General features: G+C 42.3%; 1 protein-coding gene across 3 annotated transcripts in view; it reads left to right on the top strand.

The window, feature by feature from the left end:
- Positions 1-18,039, top strand: part of LOC100976978 (E3 ubiquitin-protein ligase HERC2) — a 209,560-nt gene that overhangs the window by 114,322 nt on the left and 77,199 nt on the right. For all 3 annotated transcript variants that reach the window (XM_034938387.3, XM_034938388.3, XM_034938393.3), the window contains 11 exons: positions 297-439; positions 4,223-4,490; positions 4,588-4,724; positions 5,283-5,381; positions 8,077-8,245; positions 8,343-8,468; positions 10,281-10,389; positions 10,496-10,635; positions 14,686-14,876; positions 15,593-15,698; positions 15,781-15,872. In XM_034938387.3, coding sequence (XP_034794278.3) covers positions 297-439; positions 4,223-4,490; positions 4,588-4,724; positions 5,283-5,381; positions 8,077-8,245; positions 8,343-8,468; positions 10,281-10,389; positions 10,496-10,635; positions 14,686-14,876; positions 15,593-15,698; positions 15,781-15,872 — 1,580 coding nt within the window. The remainder of the gene's footprint in view (positions 1-296; positions 440-4,222; positions 4,491-4,587; positions 4,725-5,282; positions 5,382-8,076; positions 8,246-8,342; positions 8,469-10,280; positions 10,390-10,495; positions 10,636-14,685; positions 14,877-15,592; positions 15,699-15,780; positions 15,873-18,039) is intronic.

Genomic DNA, 18,039 nt, shown 5'->3' on the forward strand with positions numbered 1-18,039 from the left:
TGTATTTTTAGTAGAGATGGGGTTTCACCGTGTTAGCCAGGATGGTCTTGATATCCTGACCTTGTGATCCACCCGCCTTGGCCTCCCAAAGTGCAGGGATTACACGTGTGAGCCACCGCACCCAACCTAGAGTCTAGTTTTTGTTCGATGTCTGAACCTTGAAGATTTTGGTTTTCTATCACATAATGAGGCAGAAGTCATACCTGATTTAACATGGTCAGTGCATTTTCTTTAATAGTAAACTGGTGTTCGCAGTTGAAAATAGAATCTTACACATATTTTGTTTTTAAATTCAGATGATGGAGCAGTGGTATCACCTGACCTTGGGGACATGTCTCCTGAAGGGCCGCAGCCCCCCATGATCCTCTTGCAGCAGCTGCTGGCCTCGGCCACCCAGCCGTCTCCTGTGAAGGCCATATTTGATAAACAGGAACTTGAGGTACAGCCATGCAGCCTTGACAGTTTTTAATCCACAGCACTAAATTGTGAACACTTTTTTTCTAGATGTATATTTTCTTAAGGATCTATTCTGAATGTTAAATGATAGTACGCAAATAATTCTAATGATTCATTGGGGTTTAACCATGTTTGTGGATAGTCTGCAGAACATTATAATACTAAAGACTGAGAGGGTTGAAGTTTAACCTTATTTGTGGTTTGTGTAAATTGTGAAAAAATATTAACTAGATGCAGCATGGGTTAAATGCTCACATCTTCATGAAGGGATCTTTTTCCAGGAAGTAGAATTATTCAAAGAGGCTTGTCAGGACTCTGGCAGCCGTTTGTCTGTTTCATTCACTCAGGAGCCTCTTCGAGGGTGCTCTGGTGCCGCCAGCCTCTCCACTCTCTCCATGCTGTGGAGCAGGTGAGGGCAGCAGCGAGGCACACGGTCAGGGCTACAGGACGTTCGCATAGAGGAGGCGACGTGATTGAGTGTAAGAGGGATGGGAGCTTTCATGGCTGGCAACATAGAGGATTAGAGATGTTCATTCCAAAATCTTTCTTGCTGTGTAATACATTAAAAATCTGGACAAAATATCAGAGACAAAAATAAAACTATCAGTACTCAGTTTGGCAGTCAGAAATTACCCTAACAGAAACCCTCAGATAGCAGGGCTCTTCTGGGAGCAAGGGTCCAGATGAGGCAGCCACTGCCTTGGACAGGTGGGAGGCCTCCCCCAATCCTAGAATGAGCTGGAAAGATGGTGGGGGTGCAAAGGGAGAAAGCAAGAAACGGGTGTGGGCAGGAAGGGAGGAGGTTGGCCATGAGCTCTTCTGAACTCCAGCTTCTTCTCAGGTCTGGGAACCTCCAAGGTGAAGGTTCATTTTAAAGGGCCTGGTTGTGTTTCCAGTCTCCCTGGCAGAGATCAAAAGAAGACGCTGAGCAACTTGAGAGCACGTGGGGTGGTGCACGTGCTCCCTGCAGTCATGCTGGGAGATGCCAAGTGTGAACAACTGGAAGGCTGTGTAGAGTTGTCCTTCAGGAACTGAGAAGGACTGTTGTACAAAAAGAGACCTTCCGCTGTTTTGTCTCCATGGATTCCGATGGAGAGTTGTTGTTCTCATCTCTTCTTTTGTATGAAATGTCTGTTTTCTCTGGTTGCTTTTCGTATTTTCTGTTATCTTTGGTTTTCTGCAGTTTCACTAAGCTGGGCTCATGTATGCAATGGTGGCCCACCCCGCCCACCCCACCGTCCTCCTTGAAATTTGCTGAAGCTGCTTGCATCTTTGGCTTGATTTTTGTTCCCCTACCAAATTTGGAAACTTTTGACTATTGTTTTTTCCCCCTGCCTTGCTCTTTTTGTTCTTTTCTGGAAATACTATTATACATCTGTTACACTGTTAGTGAGTTTCCTTTTACGACTTTAATAGAAAGTCTTCTCCTTGTTAGTAGCTTGGTTAGTTTGTCTTGATCTGTTTGAAAGGTCAAGATGCTTTGCTTTGTTGGGCCTAATCTGTTGTTATGTCCATCCAAGACATACTTTATTTTATATTTCTCACATCTCTTATTTCCATTTGGCTCTCATTTAATAGTTTTATATCTCTTCTGACAGTTCCTTTCTTCATCCTTTAAGTCTATCTTTTTTTTTTTTTTTTTGACGGAGTCTCGCTCTGTCTCCAGGCTGGAGTGCAGTGGCGTGATCTCAGCTCACTGCAACCTCTGACTCTTGGGTTCAAGTGATTCTCCTGCCTCAGCCTCCCGAGTAGCTAGGACTACAGGTGCCTGCCACCACGCCTGGCTAATTTTTGTATATTTAGTAGAGATGGGGTTTTACCATGTTGGCCAGGCTGGTCTCGAACTCCTGACCTCATGATCCGCCCTCCTCGGGCTCCCAAAGTGCTGGGATTACAGGTGTGAGCCACCGTGCCTGGCCAAATCTATCTTTTACTGTACATTTTAAAACATATTTCTGATAGTTATGTTGAATTTCTTGTTTGCTAATTCTAACGTCTGCCCACCTGTTGGTCTGCTGCTCTTTGCAGTTTTTTTTCCTTGATTATAGTCAATTATTGGTTGTTGTCCTTCACATATGAGAATTTTTATTTCATTCTGGATTCTTTGGACGTTACATTGTATTGGCTCTGGGTTCTGCCTCCTCTGGAGAATGGGGAGTTTTCTTCTCACAGGCAGTTCAGTACCTGGCAGTCCTCCTTGATCCTGAGGTGGCTTCGTGCCAGGCTTTCTAATGATTTTGTATTTGCCCTTAGCCCTGGTTGTGGATCCTTAATTCTCAAGGATTTAGAATCTCTTCTGGGCGTCACTGGAAGCCTTGACATTCTCCTCCCCACCTCTAGTTGGTTGAGCTTGAGCCTCAGATGCTGTCCTGGCCCTGGGCAGCTGGGGAGCCCCTGCAGCCTTCCAGCAGTCCCTTTGTGCCGAGCGCAGGCTCTTCAGTGGTGCTTCAGTTTAGATTCAGCTGTAGATTTGCGGGTAGTCCGTCCGCACATTTCGTGGATTTCCCTCTGTGGTTTCTTTCTCAGGCGGGCTTTCCCTCGCATTCTGGTTGCTCTGGCAGGCCCAGACCCCAGGCCCTGCAGTGCAGGAAGGTGCGCGGTCTGTGGTTAAATGCGCGTCTTACCTGCAGGCTTCTCTGTGGTTTCTCAGGCGGGCTTTCCCTCGCATTCTGGTTGCTCTGGCAGGCCCGGACCCCAGCCCCTGCAGTGCAGGAAGGTGCGCCGTCTGTGGTTAAATGTGCGTCTTACCTGCAGGCTTCTCAGGGTCAGGGGTTGTACTCGTTTTATTGCTGATTGCGTCAGCTGTTCTCCAGTGCCCTCAAGCAGTTTTAAAAAATATTTTATCCAGAGTTCATGATTATTATCAGCCAAAGGTTAGTCCAGTGCATCCTAACTCTCAATTATCAGAACCAGAACTCTTGGCGCAATCTGGCTCTGAATATTAAACTTTTAGGATGAAACCTGTCACTTCCAAGTTACCCAGACTTCGCTGCAAAACCCTAGGCTTTGATACTTCCTGAGCACCGGGGGGCTCCGCAGTGTCCTTGGTTTCTTCCTGATTCCTTCCTCACATGCTCCGTTTAACAAAATAGCAAGTCAGTGCTATGAGAGCAGCTGGGGAGGAGGACCAGGGAGTTACAGACAGATCAGGGAAGTGCTATTTGTGCTGTAGGTGGGGAGTTCCCAGCTGCAGAGACTGGCAGTTTAGATGTTCACTGATTCATTGCAGTGTGTTTCCCAACTAATACTCTTTTATTTCTCTTACTTTTTAATACCTTGTTTAACCTCACTGTGGTTATTTAACCCTTCAATAGTTGAGGGTTGTTTTAATGGTACATGAGAGTCCTGTGTCATTTCTGGCCTGTCTAAAACACAGGTGCCTGTGGCCCCCACCACAGTGCCTGGTTAAGGCAGGGGAAATGCCTTTCTCCCTGCTCCTTCAAGCCCCTGTGACTGCTCGCTTGGGGCTGTAATGAAGTTTTCCTTAATGGACATTGATACTTGGCTAATTTAGTAGGCTCTCTGTCTGCTGAAACAGGCAAGTTATTTTACCCCCACGTATTTTCTCTGCATTAAACTGTGAAACTTGGCTTTGTCATTTTCTAACATGTTTTAGGAACTCATTGAAAAACACACATGTGAATGCGGGCTTTCTAGACTTGCGTACTGCGGTTCACAGTAGAAGGCCATCACCCCCGTGTTCCTAGACTGTGTAAGCTAGCTGAGGGCACTTCCCAAACCTCCCAGGACCCTCTTGTCTGCCCAGGCTGCTGCACTGGCCGTGTGCCAGTGCTTGGCTGTGGAGTCCACTCACCCTTCGAGCCCAGGATTTGAAGACTGCAGCTCCAGTGAGGCCACCACGCCTGTCGCCGTGCAGCACATCCGCCCTGCCAGAGTGAAGAGGCGCAAGCAGTCGCCCGTTCCTGCTCTGCCGATCGTGGTGCAGCTCATGGAGATGGGATTTTCCAGAAGGAACATCGAGTTTGCCCTGAAGTCTCTCACTGGTGCTTCCGGGAATGCATCCGGCTTGCCTGGTACTTCGTTTTCCTGGCCTCTGCTTGTACGTGTGTGGGTTCCCGCTTCAGGGCTGTTGACTCACAGTGGCCGGTGTGCTGTGTGTGCCTCTCTTAGGTGTGGAAGCCTTGGTCGGGTGGCTGCTGGACCACTCCGACATACAGGTCACGGAGCTCTCAGATGCAGACACAGTGTCCGACGAGTATTCTGATGAGGAGGTGGTGGAGGACATGGATGATGCCGCCTACTCCATGGTCAGTGCCTCCCATGTGACCGCCCGCACCTGGGCCGCTGTCCGTCTAGCGCTCTAACAGTCTTACACCTTGGCTTTCTCTGTCCCTTGAAAGAATTAACTATATCTACTGTGGACTGTTTCATAAAACCAACCTATGGTATTGCCGGGCACAGAACAAAGCTGTGTTTCACTACTGAAGGGATGATTGGGTTTCTATATCATCATTACTTTTAGCTTCAGAACAGACCCTTGTTCAAACATCTCATGATCTTCGGTAGCCATTAGAAGATATTTTATTAAAATACCATGTTTTGACACATCAGTTTCTGACCTGAGTAAATTGTTCATAGGATTAATTTGGAAGTGCCTTGGAAATTTTGTATACTTGTAGCTTTTGAGATTCATTCTGCCTACTATGCTACTGCTATTAGTCTTTTTTAAATGAAGATTTTTATAGAGAAAATAAAGGATTTCATCCTCTACTTTTTAATATTGTAGATTTCACAGACTTATTTCTTTTTGAGTAGGTTTATCGCGTTCTCCTGTTTTTTTGTTTGAATGTATTTATTTCTTGTAGTCTACTGGTGCTGTTGTGACGGAGAGCCAGACGTACAAAAAACGAGCTGATTTCTTGAGTAATGATGATTATGCTGTATATGTGAGAGAGAATATTCAGGTGAGTAATTGTCTTAAGCTGGAGCCTCGATCCGTTTTTCACTCAGCAAATATTTGAGTATGTCCTATATGCCAAACATCAGTGGACAGAGGCCCCTGCCCTCAGGGAGCCTACCTTCTGGTGCTGGAAGACATACCTGACCAGTGAGCTCATGGTACGCTAGAAGGTGCTGTGTACCCTGGAATGAGAGAGAGCAGACTACAGTAAAGGGGTAGGAGTGAGGGCACATTCCAGGGATGTGGGGCTGCAATGAGAAGGTGAGATGGGTGCAAAGCCTACAGGGTGTGAAGGGTGGCTGAGCAGGATGGGCACCCAGACAGAGGCTGCTGTGGCTGCCCCGGTGTAGCCAGAGGACAGAGGGGCAGATGGGCTCAGGGGCAGCCGGAGAGCACAAGTGGCCTGTCCACGGTGGACATGGCGCAGAGATGGCTGTTTTCTACTAGCCCCACTTGTGACACTTCCTACATACCTTTCCTTGTTTTTCTTATGTAATTCTCATTGCCATCAAACTTTAAAAATCTAATTATGTTTTATATAGTCCTTTATCTACTTTAAATCATTTCTTGTCCTAATTCTCTTGTTTTAGTATATTTTAGAGAAAATCCCCCAAATCATCTCATTTCACCTGTATATATGTCAGTGGTATCACTAATAAAGAATCTTAACATAATGACATTTCTGTTTACCAGCATTACCTAACAAAATAAATAATAATTCCTTAATATCATCTCATATCTAACGCTTGCTTGTAGTTTTCCAGTTTTCTCAGAAATGGTTTTAATGGTTAGTTTTTGAACTTGGATACAACCAAGATTGTATGCCTTATCTACATTTGGTTGATGGATCTTTGAAGTCTATTCCAAGCTAGAGTGGTTCCCCCTTGTCTTAGCTCAGTTGGCTATAACACAGTACCATAGACTGGCAGCTTCAACAACAGACATTTATTTCTCATGGTTCTGGAGGCTGGAAATCCAAGATCAAGGTACCAGCTTGGCTGGATTCTGGTGATGGCCCTCTTCCTGGCTTGTAGGTGGCTACCTTTTTTTTTTTTTTTTTTTTTTTTTTTTTGAGGCAGAGTCTCGCTCTGTCACCCAGGCTGGAGTGCAGTGGCGTCATCTCAGCTCACTACAAGCTCCGCCTCCCGGGTTCATGCCATTCTCCTGCCTCAGCCTCCCGAGTAGCTGGGATTACAGACATGCACCACATGCCTGGTTAATTTTATATTTTTAGTAGAGACAGTGTTTCCTCATTTTTGTCAGGCTGGTCTCGAGCTCCTGACCTCAGGTGATCCGCCTGCCTTGGCCTCCCAAAGTGCTGGGATTATAGGCGTGAGCCACCATGCCCATCCTGGAGTCTCTTCTTATAAAGACCCTAGCCCTGTTGTGTCAGAGGCCCACTCTTATGACCTGATTTTACCTTAATGACTTCCTTAGAGGCCCCATCTCCTAATACTGCCGCATTAGGAGTTGGGACTTCATGAATTTTGGTGGGGGGGACACAAACATTCATGATAATACTCCTTCCCCCATCCTCTCCTTTCATGCTGTTTATTTGTGGCTGAAACCATGTCCTCCAAATGTCTTACAGGCTGCATTTGGTGGTGGCTTCCTTGTGGCTAACATCTTCCTCTCTCCCTGTTTCTCCAATACAATAGGAGTTAGGGTTGGAGGGTGATTTGACCAGGCTGAATCTCAGGCAGGAAGCTTCATAGGCGTGTACTCCCTCCGGCCCCATCTCAACAGGCAAGCAGGTTTGGGTGGGTTAGGTCTTGTCAGCCTGCTCCTTCCTTGATGACATTCTGTATTAATTGTCCATCTCATAGCTCCAGCAGGCATTAGTGTCATCATCTAGACCTATCATTAGGGGCTGCACCATAGTGATTTTCTAACTTCATCTTCTCTGAGTTCATTAGCTGGAATTCTCTTCTGTGAAAAAAAGCTTTGTTATTAATCTTGGTTGCTCTTGATAATACAGGGAGACTTTATCAGTTTTCAGAATGATGCATTGGTGTTCTGATATGTATAAAGATGACCAGGAAGCTTTGTTTTCCTTATTATCATGATGACCAATCCATTGGCTTTTAGGGTGTGATGTTTCCACTGTTATGTTTTTGATGATCAGGGAATCCTTTTGAGTGAACCCAGTAATCTTTGAAAGCTCCCTTCCTTTATGACACAAGTTGATCCAGGCTCTTCCTGTATATTTCCTGCCTGAGACACAAAGCCAGACAGTGTTCTAAAGAGTTTCTCTTCCCTTTATCATTAAATAATACTTAGAATGCACTCTGGGTGCTAGATGAAATTCTTTTTTTTTTTTTTGAGATGGAGTCTCACTTTGTCACTCAGGCTGGAGTGCAGTGGTGTGATCTTGGCTCATTGTAACCTCCACCTTCCAGGCTCAAGCAATCCTCTCAACTCAGTCTCCCGAGTAGCTGGGACCACAGGCATGCACCACCACGTCTGGCTAATTTTTGTATTTTTGGTAGAGGTGGGTTTCGCCATGTTGCCCAGGTTTGTCTCAAACACCTGAGCTCAAGTGATCCTCCCGCCTCAGCCTCCCAAAGTGCTAGGATTACAGACGTGAGCCACCATGCCCAGTCAGAATTCTTTATTAAGAGTAGAGTAATACTACTTATCATGGCTCATTTCACCTGTGTACATGATGGACTGGATCTCCAATTTCATTTTAATTCTAGGTGGGAATGATGGTTAGATGCTGCCGAGCGTATGAAGAAGTGTGCGAAGGTGATGTTGGCAAAGTCATCAAGCTGGACAGAGATGGATTGCATGATCTCAATGTGCAGTGTGACTGGCAGCAGAAAGGGGGCACCTACTGGGTTAGGTACATTCATGTGGAACTTATAGGTGAGCACATTCTTTGTTCAGTGCTTTTGTTTTTTCTTAGAGACAAAATTCCCTTAAATGAATACTGATTATAATGATTTGTTATTGAAATCTGTAGGCTATCCTCCACCAAGTTCTTCTTCTCACATCAAGATTGGTGATAAAGTGCGGGTCAAAGCCTCTGTCACCACACCAAAATACAAATGGGGATCTGTGACTCATCAGAGTGTGGGGGTTGTGAAAGGTAATATTATCTGGGTAATTAAATTCCTGATGTTAACTTTTCATTGACGCATGTGTACTTAGTATTTCTTTTTGTTCAGGCACACAAAAAAGAAAACAAGTGTTGAAGAAAGATAGAGTGTTCCTTTGCTTGTCAGTGCCTTCTGCCAAAGGCCACAGAGGAACTCACCTGCAGTGAAACAATCAGATTTATTAATATTAACTCACTGCAGTACAGGAGAACACACACCTTGGGGAATGGGTGTCTCCATCAGAGGGAGTGAGCGAGGACTAATGAAGTTTATGTTGGGTATTTGGGGGAGGGGTCGAGAAAGCAGGGGTAATTCTAAGACAGGATGTCTTAATAAATTTACCTAGCAGGCAGAAAGAACGGAGCCATGCTAACGTCATGATTGGTAAGGAAGCAGTCATTCATATCACCAGGATAGGGGACTGTGTGGTTGTTTGTGGTTTGGATTAGACTTGACTTTCATCACACATGGTTAAGGAGGGGTTTTGGTTGTGCCTTGATTCATCAGTCACAGAGTGGCCTTACCTGATGTTCGTGTTCTGTAAACTTGTCCCGTCAGTTGTTCTGTGAAATGTTCTAACATTGACATTAACAGGCCAGCTCCTGACTGTCAGGACTGCTTTTTCTTTCTCTTCCCCTGACCAGGCTGGAGTGCAGTGGCACCATCTCAACTCACTGCAACCTCCGCCCCCGGGTTTAAGCAATTCTCCGGTCTCAGCCTCCAGAGTAGCTGGGATTACAGGTGCCAACCACCGTGCCTGGATAATTTTTGTATTTTTAGTAGAGATGGGGTTTCACCATGTTGGCCAGGCTGGTCTCGAACTCCTTACCTATTGATCCGCCCGCCTCAGCCTCCCAAGGTGTTGGGATTACAGGCGTGAGCCACCATGCCTGGCTCTTTTTCATGCTGTATAAAAATTTAGGACTGAATTTAAGAAATGGAAATGTGCTAATGATGGGAATTAGGAACTGGGAACAATTCTCAGATTATATTTAATATGATACTATTGAGATTCCAAATCAAATCCGTGGCACACTTTGAAAGGTATACTATGTCCGTTTTAACAGTTGCATGAGAAATAAGTATGTGTATAGTTTTATAAACTCTTGATGCCATGAAGAGATTATTTGTTTGTTCGTTTGAACCTTGTGGAAGGCTCTCTTTTCATCAGATCGCTTAGAAAATGGCCACAGTTGGTGGTTCCCCAGTGGTGAGAGGTTCCTAGAGCTTCTCATGTTACGTAAGAACAAATGGATTATTTAATATTTTACTTTAAACATTTTTCTTTGCTTAAGAGATTGTTAAAATACTTGCAAATCAAAACAAGACAAATTTTAAAAATAAGAATTTGGTTTCTTTGTTTTGAGTGACACGTTGCTCTTATCAAAGGACGAAAGAAGTCTTCACATTATTAATGTGGTTTTTATTCCCTGAGATACCAAAGGTATTGTGTGGAATTGTTGACTTGGTGTAATTAAAAACCAAAATGTCCTATTTTAAACCTAATGCAAAAGTAAGGAATGTAGTTTACAATGAACCTCCATGTGCTCATTACCTGGCTTTAACGATTGTCGCCTCAGGCCAAAATTATTCATGCTCCCTTCTTGTGATTATTTTGAAACCAGGCGCTGACATCATGTATTATTTCATCCATAAGCATTTTAGTACCTATCTCTAAAAGATAGACTCTTTGTAAAAAACAAATAACTACAATGTAGTATGACATGGCTAGGTGCAGTTTTAAGTTCAGGTTTTTATTGGTGAAGAGGAAGATGGATCAGGTGATTTCTGTTCTGTCCTAGCTTTCAGTGCCAATGGAAAAGATATCATTGTCGACTTTCCCCAGCAGTCTCACTGGACTGGGTTGCTATCAGAAATGGAATTGGTACCCAGTATTCATCCTGGGGTTACGTGAGTTATTTTTATGGTTGCTAGATTTGCTTTGGGACGAATGGTTTTCTGTTGAATTAAGTTTAATAAATGACCTTTCTTAACTCAGTTGCTATTTTACAAATAGGTGTGATGGATGTCAGATGTTTCCTATCAATGGATCCAGGTTCAAATGCAGAAACTGTGATGACTTTGATTTTTGTGAAACGTGTTTCAAGACCAAAAAACACAATACCAGGCATACATTTGGCAGAATAAATGAACCAGGTATGGCAGAATGTTTATATTCTCTCTTCCACCAAATATTAATGAAATACTTATTGTGGACCACTGTGTATTGGAATTTGTTATTTTAAGGTTCCTATGTATACGGTAATTCTGTAGAGTGAGTACAGTGAGACGGAAGTGACGGTCCTACCCGCTGATGACTGGCTGGCTTTTTAAAAAAATCAGGACGGGGTGTCGGGGAAGAATTAGAATAACTAGGCTTGTTTGCTTGTTTTTCCATAAAGAAACATTAAAAGAATCTCAAGAAACTAGTAAGTGTTTAGTTGCATGGCATGTGGAATTGGTTAGATGGAGAGTGAGTTTTTTAATTTATATACCTTTTATTGTATTTTTCATTGTGGCAAAATATATATAACTTAAAATTGGCCACTTAGTCATTTTCTAAGTTTATAATTCAGGGTATTAAGTACCTTAAGTACAGTGTTGCACAACCATCACAACTGTCTCTTACCAAAACTTTTCACCACTCCGATCAGAAACTCTGTACCCATTAAGCAATTTAACTGCCCTACTTCTCCCTACCCCAACCCTGGTAACCTTGAATCTAACTTTGGACCACTCCAGATACCTCATCTAGGTGGAACCATGTAAGATTTATCCTTTTGTGTTTAGCATAATGTCTTTAAGCTTCATCCGTATTGTAGCATGTGTCAGAACGTCATCCTTTTTAATGGCTGAATAATATCCCACTGTATGCATATATCACTTTTTTTCTTTGTGAGACAGAGTCTCAGTCTGTCGCCCAGGCTGGACTGCAGTGGCACGATCTTGGCTCAGTGCAACCTCCGCCTCCTAGGCTCAAGCAATTCTCCTGTCTCAGCCTCCTGAGTAGCTGGGATTACAGGCCTGAGCCACCACGCTCAGCTAACTTTTCTATTTGTTTTTTAATTATTATTTTTTTGAGACAGAGTCTCACTCTGTCTATAAGGAGTGCATATGTTATATACATTTTTAGTTTTAGTAGTTACTGAAGATATTAATTATAACATCTATTTTTGACTCATTTAAATCTGTTATTAGTATATTCTCCACCTAAACAATGCAAAAACCTTAGTTCTCTTTAAGATCATTTATCTTCATTCTGATTTATATGTTCTTAACATATTTTAATTTTTTTTTTTTTTGAGACGGAGTCTCACTCTGTTGCCCAGGCTGGAGTGCAATGGCGCGATCCTGGCTCACTGTAACTGACACCTCCCGGGCTCAAGCAATTCTCCTGCATCAGCCTCCCGAGTAGCTGGGATTACAGGCTCCCACCACCATGCCTGGCTAATTTTTGTATTTTTAGTAGAGGTGAGATTTCACCATGTTGGCCAGGCTGCTCTTGAACTCCTGACCTCAGGTGATCCACCCACCTCAGTCTCCCAAAGTGCTGGGGTTACATGCATGAGCCACTGCATCCAGCCAAAATTTTATACATTTTATATAAATACATATCTAACAGAACTATAGAAGACATTCTTTTATGCACACAGAAAATGTTCATAAAATCCAGTCATATGCTAAGTGGGTCATATGCTCAAACAAAAGTTCCAAAAAATGTCAAAGGATCGGCCAGGCGCAGTGACTCATGCCTGTTTTTTTGTTTTGTTTTGTTTTTTTGAGACGGAGTCTCGCTCTGTCGCCCAGGCTGGAGTGCAGTGGCGCGTGATCTTGGCTCACTGCAAGCTCCGCTTCCCGGGTTCATGCCATTCTCCCGCTTCAGCCTCCCGAGTAGCTGCGACTACAGGCGCCTGCCACCACGCCCGGCTAATTTTTTGTATTTTTAGTAGAGATGGGGTTTCACCGTGTTAGCCAGGATGGTCTCGATCTCCTGACCTTGTGATCCACACCTGTAATCCCAGCACTTTGGGAGGCCGAGGCGGGTGGATCACGAGGTCAGGAGATTGAGACCATCCTGGCTAACACGGTGAAACCCCGTCTGTACTAAAAGTACAAAAAATTAGACGGGCGTGGTGGCGGGCGCCTGTAGTCCCAGCTACTCGGGAGGCTGAAGCGGGAGAATGGCGTGAACCCAGGATGTGGAGCTTGCAGTGAGCCGAGATCGTGCCACTGCACTCCAGCCTAGGTGGCAGAGGGAGATTCTGTCTCAAAAAAAAAAAAAAAGGTCAAAGGATCAAACAATACATGTGGGGCATGTGATGATTTTATGTAGTCAATATTCATTTTGATTTTTCTGCATACTTTGTAATTTCTCTCCACTTTTTTCTTCCTCTTTAATTTTCCATCTATACTGTTTTTCTCCTGCCTGAAGATACCCCTTAATATTTTTAAAAATGTGTCTTTGTGGGTTACAAATTATCTATTTTTGTATGTCTGAAAATGTCTTTATTTCTCCTTTATTTTTGAAAAGTCTTTTTGCTAGGTGTTTTCTTTCACCACTTTAAAAATAGTATTCCATTGCAATTTTGGTTTATGTTATTTCTCCTGAAGTTGGATGGAAGTCTAATTGTGGTTCATTTTATTTTTCCTTCGTCTGCTTTTCAGAGAGTCTTTTTGTTTTCATCTTGCACAGGTTTTACATGTGCATGGAGATGTTTATCTTTCTTGGGGTTGGTAGGGCTTCTGGGGCTTGATATCTGTTGCCTGTTTTGGAAAATTCTGTCTTTCAGTATTTCTTCACATGTTGCCTCTGCTCTATTCTCTTTTCTATCTTTTTGGGGGGACTCTTCTTTCATTTGTGTTAGGCTTAACCTCTGTCCTGCAGATCTTTTACCTTCTTGTTATGTTTTCTAAACTTTTGTTCCTCAGTTCTTCATTCCAGATATTTTTACTTTCTCTTCAGCTGAGTTCAGTGTGTTCTAAACTTACTCATTAAGTTCTTAATTTTAATTATTCAATTTATCAGTTCTAGTCTTTCTATTTTATTTTCAGTAGTTTTTGGTTCTCTGCTGAAATATTATCTTTTTGAACACAGTAAGCATAGTTATTATATTAAAGTCTGTGTCTTCTAACTCCAATATATGGAGCCCTTGTGGGTCTGTTTCTGTCCTATCATTTCTGGTAATTTTTAGTCATATTTTCTTGCCTCTTCATGTGTCATTATGTACTGGACATTGTATTTAAAAAGTTATTTCTTGACTCATTTTGAGGCTAAGATGTTATTGTTCTCCAAGGAATGGAGGAGAGAAGGTTGTTGTTCTGCGAGCTACTTGGTAAAGGTTAGTGACTATCTGGGCTTACCTTAATCAGCATTCATTGATTGAGATGATTTTATGCTGAGTTGCAATCTGTTGGAAAAAAAAAAAAGGGGAAACCCAAAAACCCTTCATAGTTCACTGTGACTTTTGGCGTATTTCCTGTTGGGGTTCCAAGTGTGGGTTGTATTTCTGTAGCATCCTCAGCCTTCCTGGTCTTTCTGGACCCCATTCCTTTCCCTACCCTTTACGAGGCTGTCAAAATGCTATGTGTCGTCTCAGGGACTTTGCTTGGAACCTGGTGATGCCATCAGGGAACAGCAGCCTCTGATCCGTGGTGTGCGTCATCTTGACACCTCCATTTGCCTCGGGTCTTCCTGCGGTTCTGACCTTGTAATTCTTTATTTTCTCCTGAATTCTGATAGTTCGAAGAGAATTTATTTATTTTTGAGTGTTTTGTCTGGCTTTACTAGTTGTCTTTGATGGGGAATGCCAGTTGAATTCCAGATTTGCCATTAATGGAAGTGGAAGCACTTTACAATTTACTTTTTGCCTTGTATTTATAAAAGCATTTTTAATAAGAATGGTTTTTGTGAGTGCTGTTATTGAACTTTTCCCACAGCTTATTTTGTTTTCTTTGGAAATATATTAATCTGCTGTTGTTCCCTGGGAGGTTTTAGTAGAATAAATCATAGCATTATGTGGACTTCATCTCATAAATTGGTGTAACTATATCTTGACTAGGGAAGCCATTTGTGGCATTTATTAACTCCTTTCAGTTTGAAACTTTCTATTTTTCTTTAAGAAGCTCCTTACTATGTAATATTCTTGACCATGATGTTTCTCCCCAGTTCAGCAAGGGTTAATTCTCTTTTTGACTATCATGAAATAGGTCAGTCTGCGGTATTTTGTGGCCGTTCTGGAAAACAGCTGAAGCGTTGCCACAGCAGCCAGCCAGGCATGCTGCTGGACAGCTGGTCCCGCATGGTGAAGAGCCTGAATGTGTCGTCCTCCGTGAACCAGGCATCCCGTCTCATTGACGGCAGCGAGCCCTGCTGGCAGTCATCGGGGTCGCAAGGAAAGGTAGCATCTAATAGGGCACAGCAGCGGGCACTTTCACACAGATGGTTTTGCCTTGTACATTTTCAAAATGAACTTTGAGCAGCCTGCAAAGTTTTGCTGATAGCACCTGTCAGTACTCACATTATGTTTTAATTTATAAGTTATTTCAAAGTTAGAGTTATATACCATCCAATTTTATTGTCAGAGATTTTAAACAATACGAGTAATAGATTTTATCTAACTGACCACTTGATAGAGGATGTGGTCAGGCTTTTTTTCCTCCTCTCCTGCATAGAATGTATGAATTCAGATTTGCTTCTGGTTAGAAGTTTTTCTAGTATAGTCTAGCAAATTTGTGTTGCACATTGGAGTGCTGTTGTGATTATACCAACGCGTGGAGGCACCTCGTGGGCACACAGGTCAGACTTTAGGACAGGGCCTTTCTCCATCTCGACTGTAGTGTTTTCTGTCACTCACTTGGTGGGTAAAAGGACCACCCTAGGCCAGGAGTATATAGATACATGGTTTCTGGGTCTTAGAGTGAGACTTTTCTCTAACAATCAAAGAATGGCGTAGAATATTCTTGTTGCTGCCAGGGTGAGGGAAAATTCTCTCTCATGCTGCATTTTATATTGAAAAAATCTCATGTAGATTCAAGCTTCAACGATACTATTGTAGTAGCTAAAATATAGCTGAATTTTGCTAACTGAGAATGTGGTTTTTTTGTTTTTCTAAAGCACTGGATTCGTTTGGAGATTTTCCCAGATGTTCTTGTTCATAGATTAAAAATGATCGTAGATCCTGCTGACAGTAGCTACATGCCGTCCCTGGTTGTAGTGTCAGGTAATTCAGTTAGTTTACCTAAAAAGAAGTACCTTCTATAATAAAGACGCCTTTGTTTGATTCTTTACCCATTTTTTCCTAGGTGGAAATTCCCTGAATAACCTTATTGAACTAAAGACAATCAATATTAACCCTTCTGACACCACAGTGCCCCTTCTGAATGACTGCACAGAGGTAAGTAGCTATGCTAGTGTTCCATTTGGATGATTTACAGATGACAAGGGAGGTGACTTGGCCATTTCTATACTAGCATTGAGCCCAGTTTTTCCCCGTTTAAATAATTGGTTCTATCTGTTTTAAATTTTGACACTTTAAAAGATACAACTTATTTTGTACAACTGAATTTGCTGCTTATCAGTTCAGCTTGAAAAGGAAACAAATTTCATTCTCACTCTCTTTGGTAGCAGAGGTATACTTGGTAACTGCTCCTAGCAAAAGTTGTCATCAGGCATTTTAGGTTGCTGATTGCATCTGAACACTTCGGTTTTCATTAAATATCTCAGTTTCTGGTGGTTTTCCTGACCATATATGTGACGCTGAAGTTGCTTTTTTGTCATCACACCTGTTGGCATCAAGTGCTGAACTTGTCACAGAGTGGCAATTTTTTGGTTAATAAGGCGGCTTTCAAAATGAGTCTAAGTTTATCTCTGGAAAAGTTTGAAAGAATCAGTGAAGGTTCTTTTAAACAGTACCCACATACTACAGATCAGCAATTCTCTCTCTCTCTCAAATTTTCAGTAAACCTTTCCACATAGGATGTCAGCATGATTTTTAATACATTAAATATATGTAAAATAAGACAAATTAAGATACTTTTGTTGGCCGGGCGCGGTGGCTCACGCCTGTAATCCCAGCACTCTGGGAGGCTGAGGCAGGCAGATCACGAGCTCAGGAGATCAAGACCATCCTGGCTAACACAGTTAAACCCCGTCTCTACTAAAAAAAAAAAAAAAAAAAAAATTAGCCGGGCATAGTGGCAGGCACCTGTAGTCCCAGCTACTTGGGAGGCTGAGGCAGGAGAATGGCATGAACCCGGGAGGCGGAGCTTGCAGTGAGCCGAGATTGTGCCACTGCACTCCAGCACTCCAGCCTGGGTGACAGAGCCAGACTCTTGTCTCAAAAAAAAAAAAAAAAAAAAAAAAGAAAGAAAAAAAAAGATATTTTTGTACTACCTATACTGTTGTCTGGTGTAGACTAATTATAATGATAGCAGATAAAAATATCAAATAGTTGATTTTTGTATTCATTTAAAGTTTATAACTGATGAGTTTATTTTTTAATTATTAAATGTAGTTAACCATTCATTTTTTTAAAAAAGTTTAATTTTAGTTTTAACCAAATAGTAATTTGTAATAATTTGTATTTATTTTTGGAGAACACTGTGATGTTTTGTTACGTGTATACTTTGTGGAATGATCAAATCATGCTAAATAATGTATCCATCACCTCAAATATTTATCACTTTTTTGTGGTGAGAACATTTAAAATCCTCTCTTTTAGCTATTTGGAAATACGTAGTACATTCACAGTAGTTACCATTTATTCTGGAATGTCATGGAACTATTTCATAATACACTGATTCATTATAGCCAATACCAGTGGTGCTAATAAGTGAAGAAATTGGCAAACTATAAAAATGAAAGATAATATTGAATTTATCTGAAAAAATTAATCTTGAGTTTTAATGCATTTTACTGGTAACTTATTGCAATGTAACTGAATACAGCCTGTAGAGTGCCTTAGTTATATAGTTCAGAGGATGTTTTTACTTTAGCCAAACCAGAAACTAAGTAATTAAATCAACAACGGAGATTATCATTCGTAAAAGACATCTTTAATCCAAGAAATTTTCAATTCAAAACCATTCATCCTGTGATGCTTAGTATATGTCATGTACATGAGAAATACGAAGCATTGCAGGTAAATGGAAAACTCCTGACCTAACCTGCATGCCCCCAGCTGACCAAAGAACTAGACTGTACCATTCCTGTGGAGCCACTGCATCTTAAGCATGGCCTTTGCTGTACAAATAGTTTGTTATGGGAATTTTCTTTTCTTTTTTTTGAGACTGAGTCTCACTCTGTCGCCCAGGCTGGAGTGCAGTGGCAGATCTCAGCTTACCGCAACCACCACATCCTGGGTTCAAGTGATTCTCCTGCCGCAGCCTTCCGAGTAGCTGGGATTACAGGTGCCCACCACCTCACCCAGCTAATTTTTGTATTTTTAATAGAGACGGGGTTTTGTCATGTTGGTCAGGCTGGTCTCGAACTCCTGACCTCAGGTGATCTGCCCACCTTGGCCTCCCAAAGTGCTGGCATTTACAGGCATGAGGCACCGCACC

The sequence above is a fragment of the Pan paniscus genome, chromosome 16 (assembly GCF_029289425.2).
Source record: "Pan paniscus chromosome 16, NHGRI_mPanPan1-v2.0_pri, whole genome shotgun sequence".
In the NCBI taxonomy this organism is placed as follows: Eukaryota; Metazoa; Chordata; class Mammalia; order Primates; family Hominidae; genus Pan; species Pan paniscus.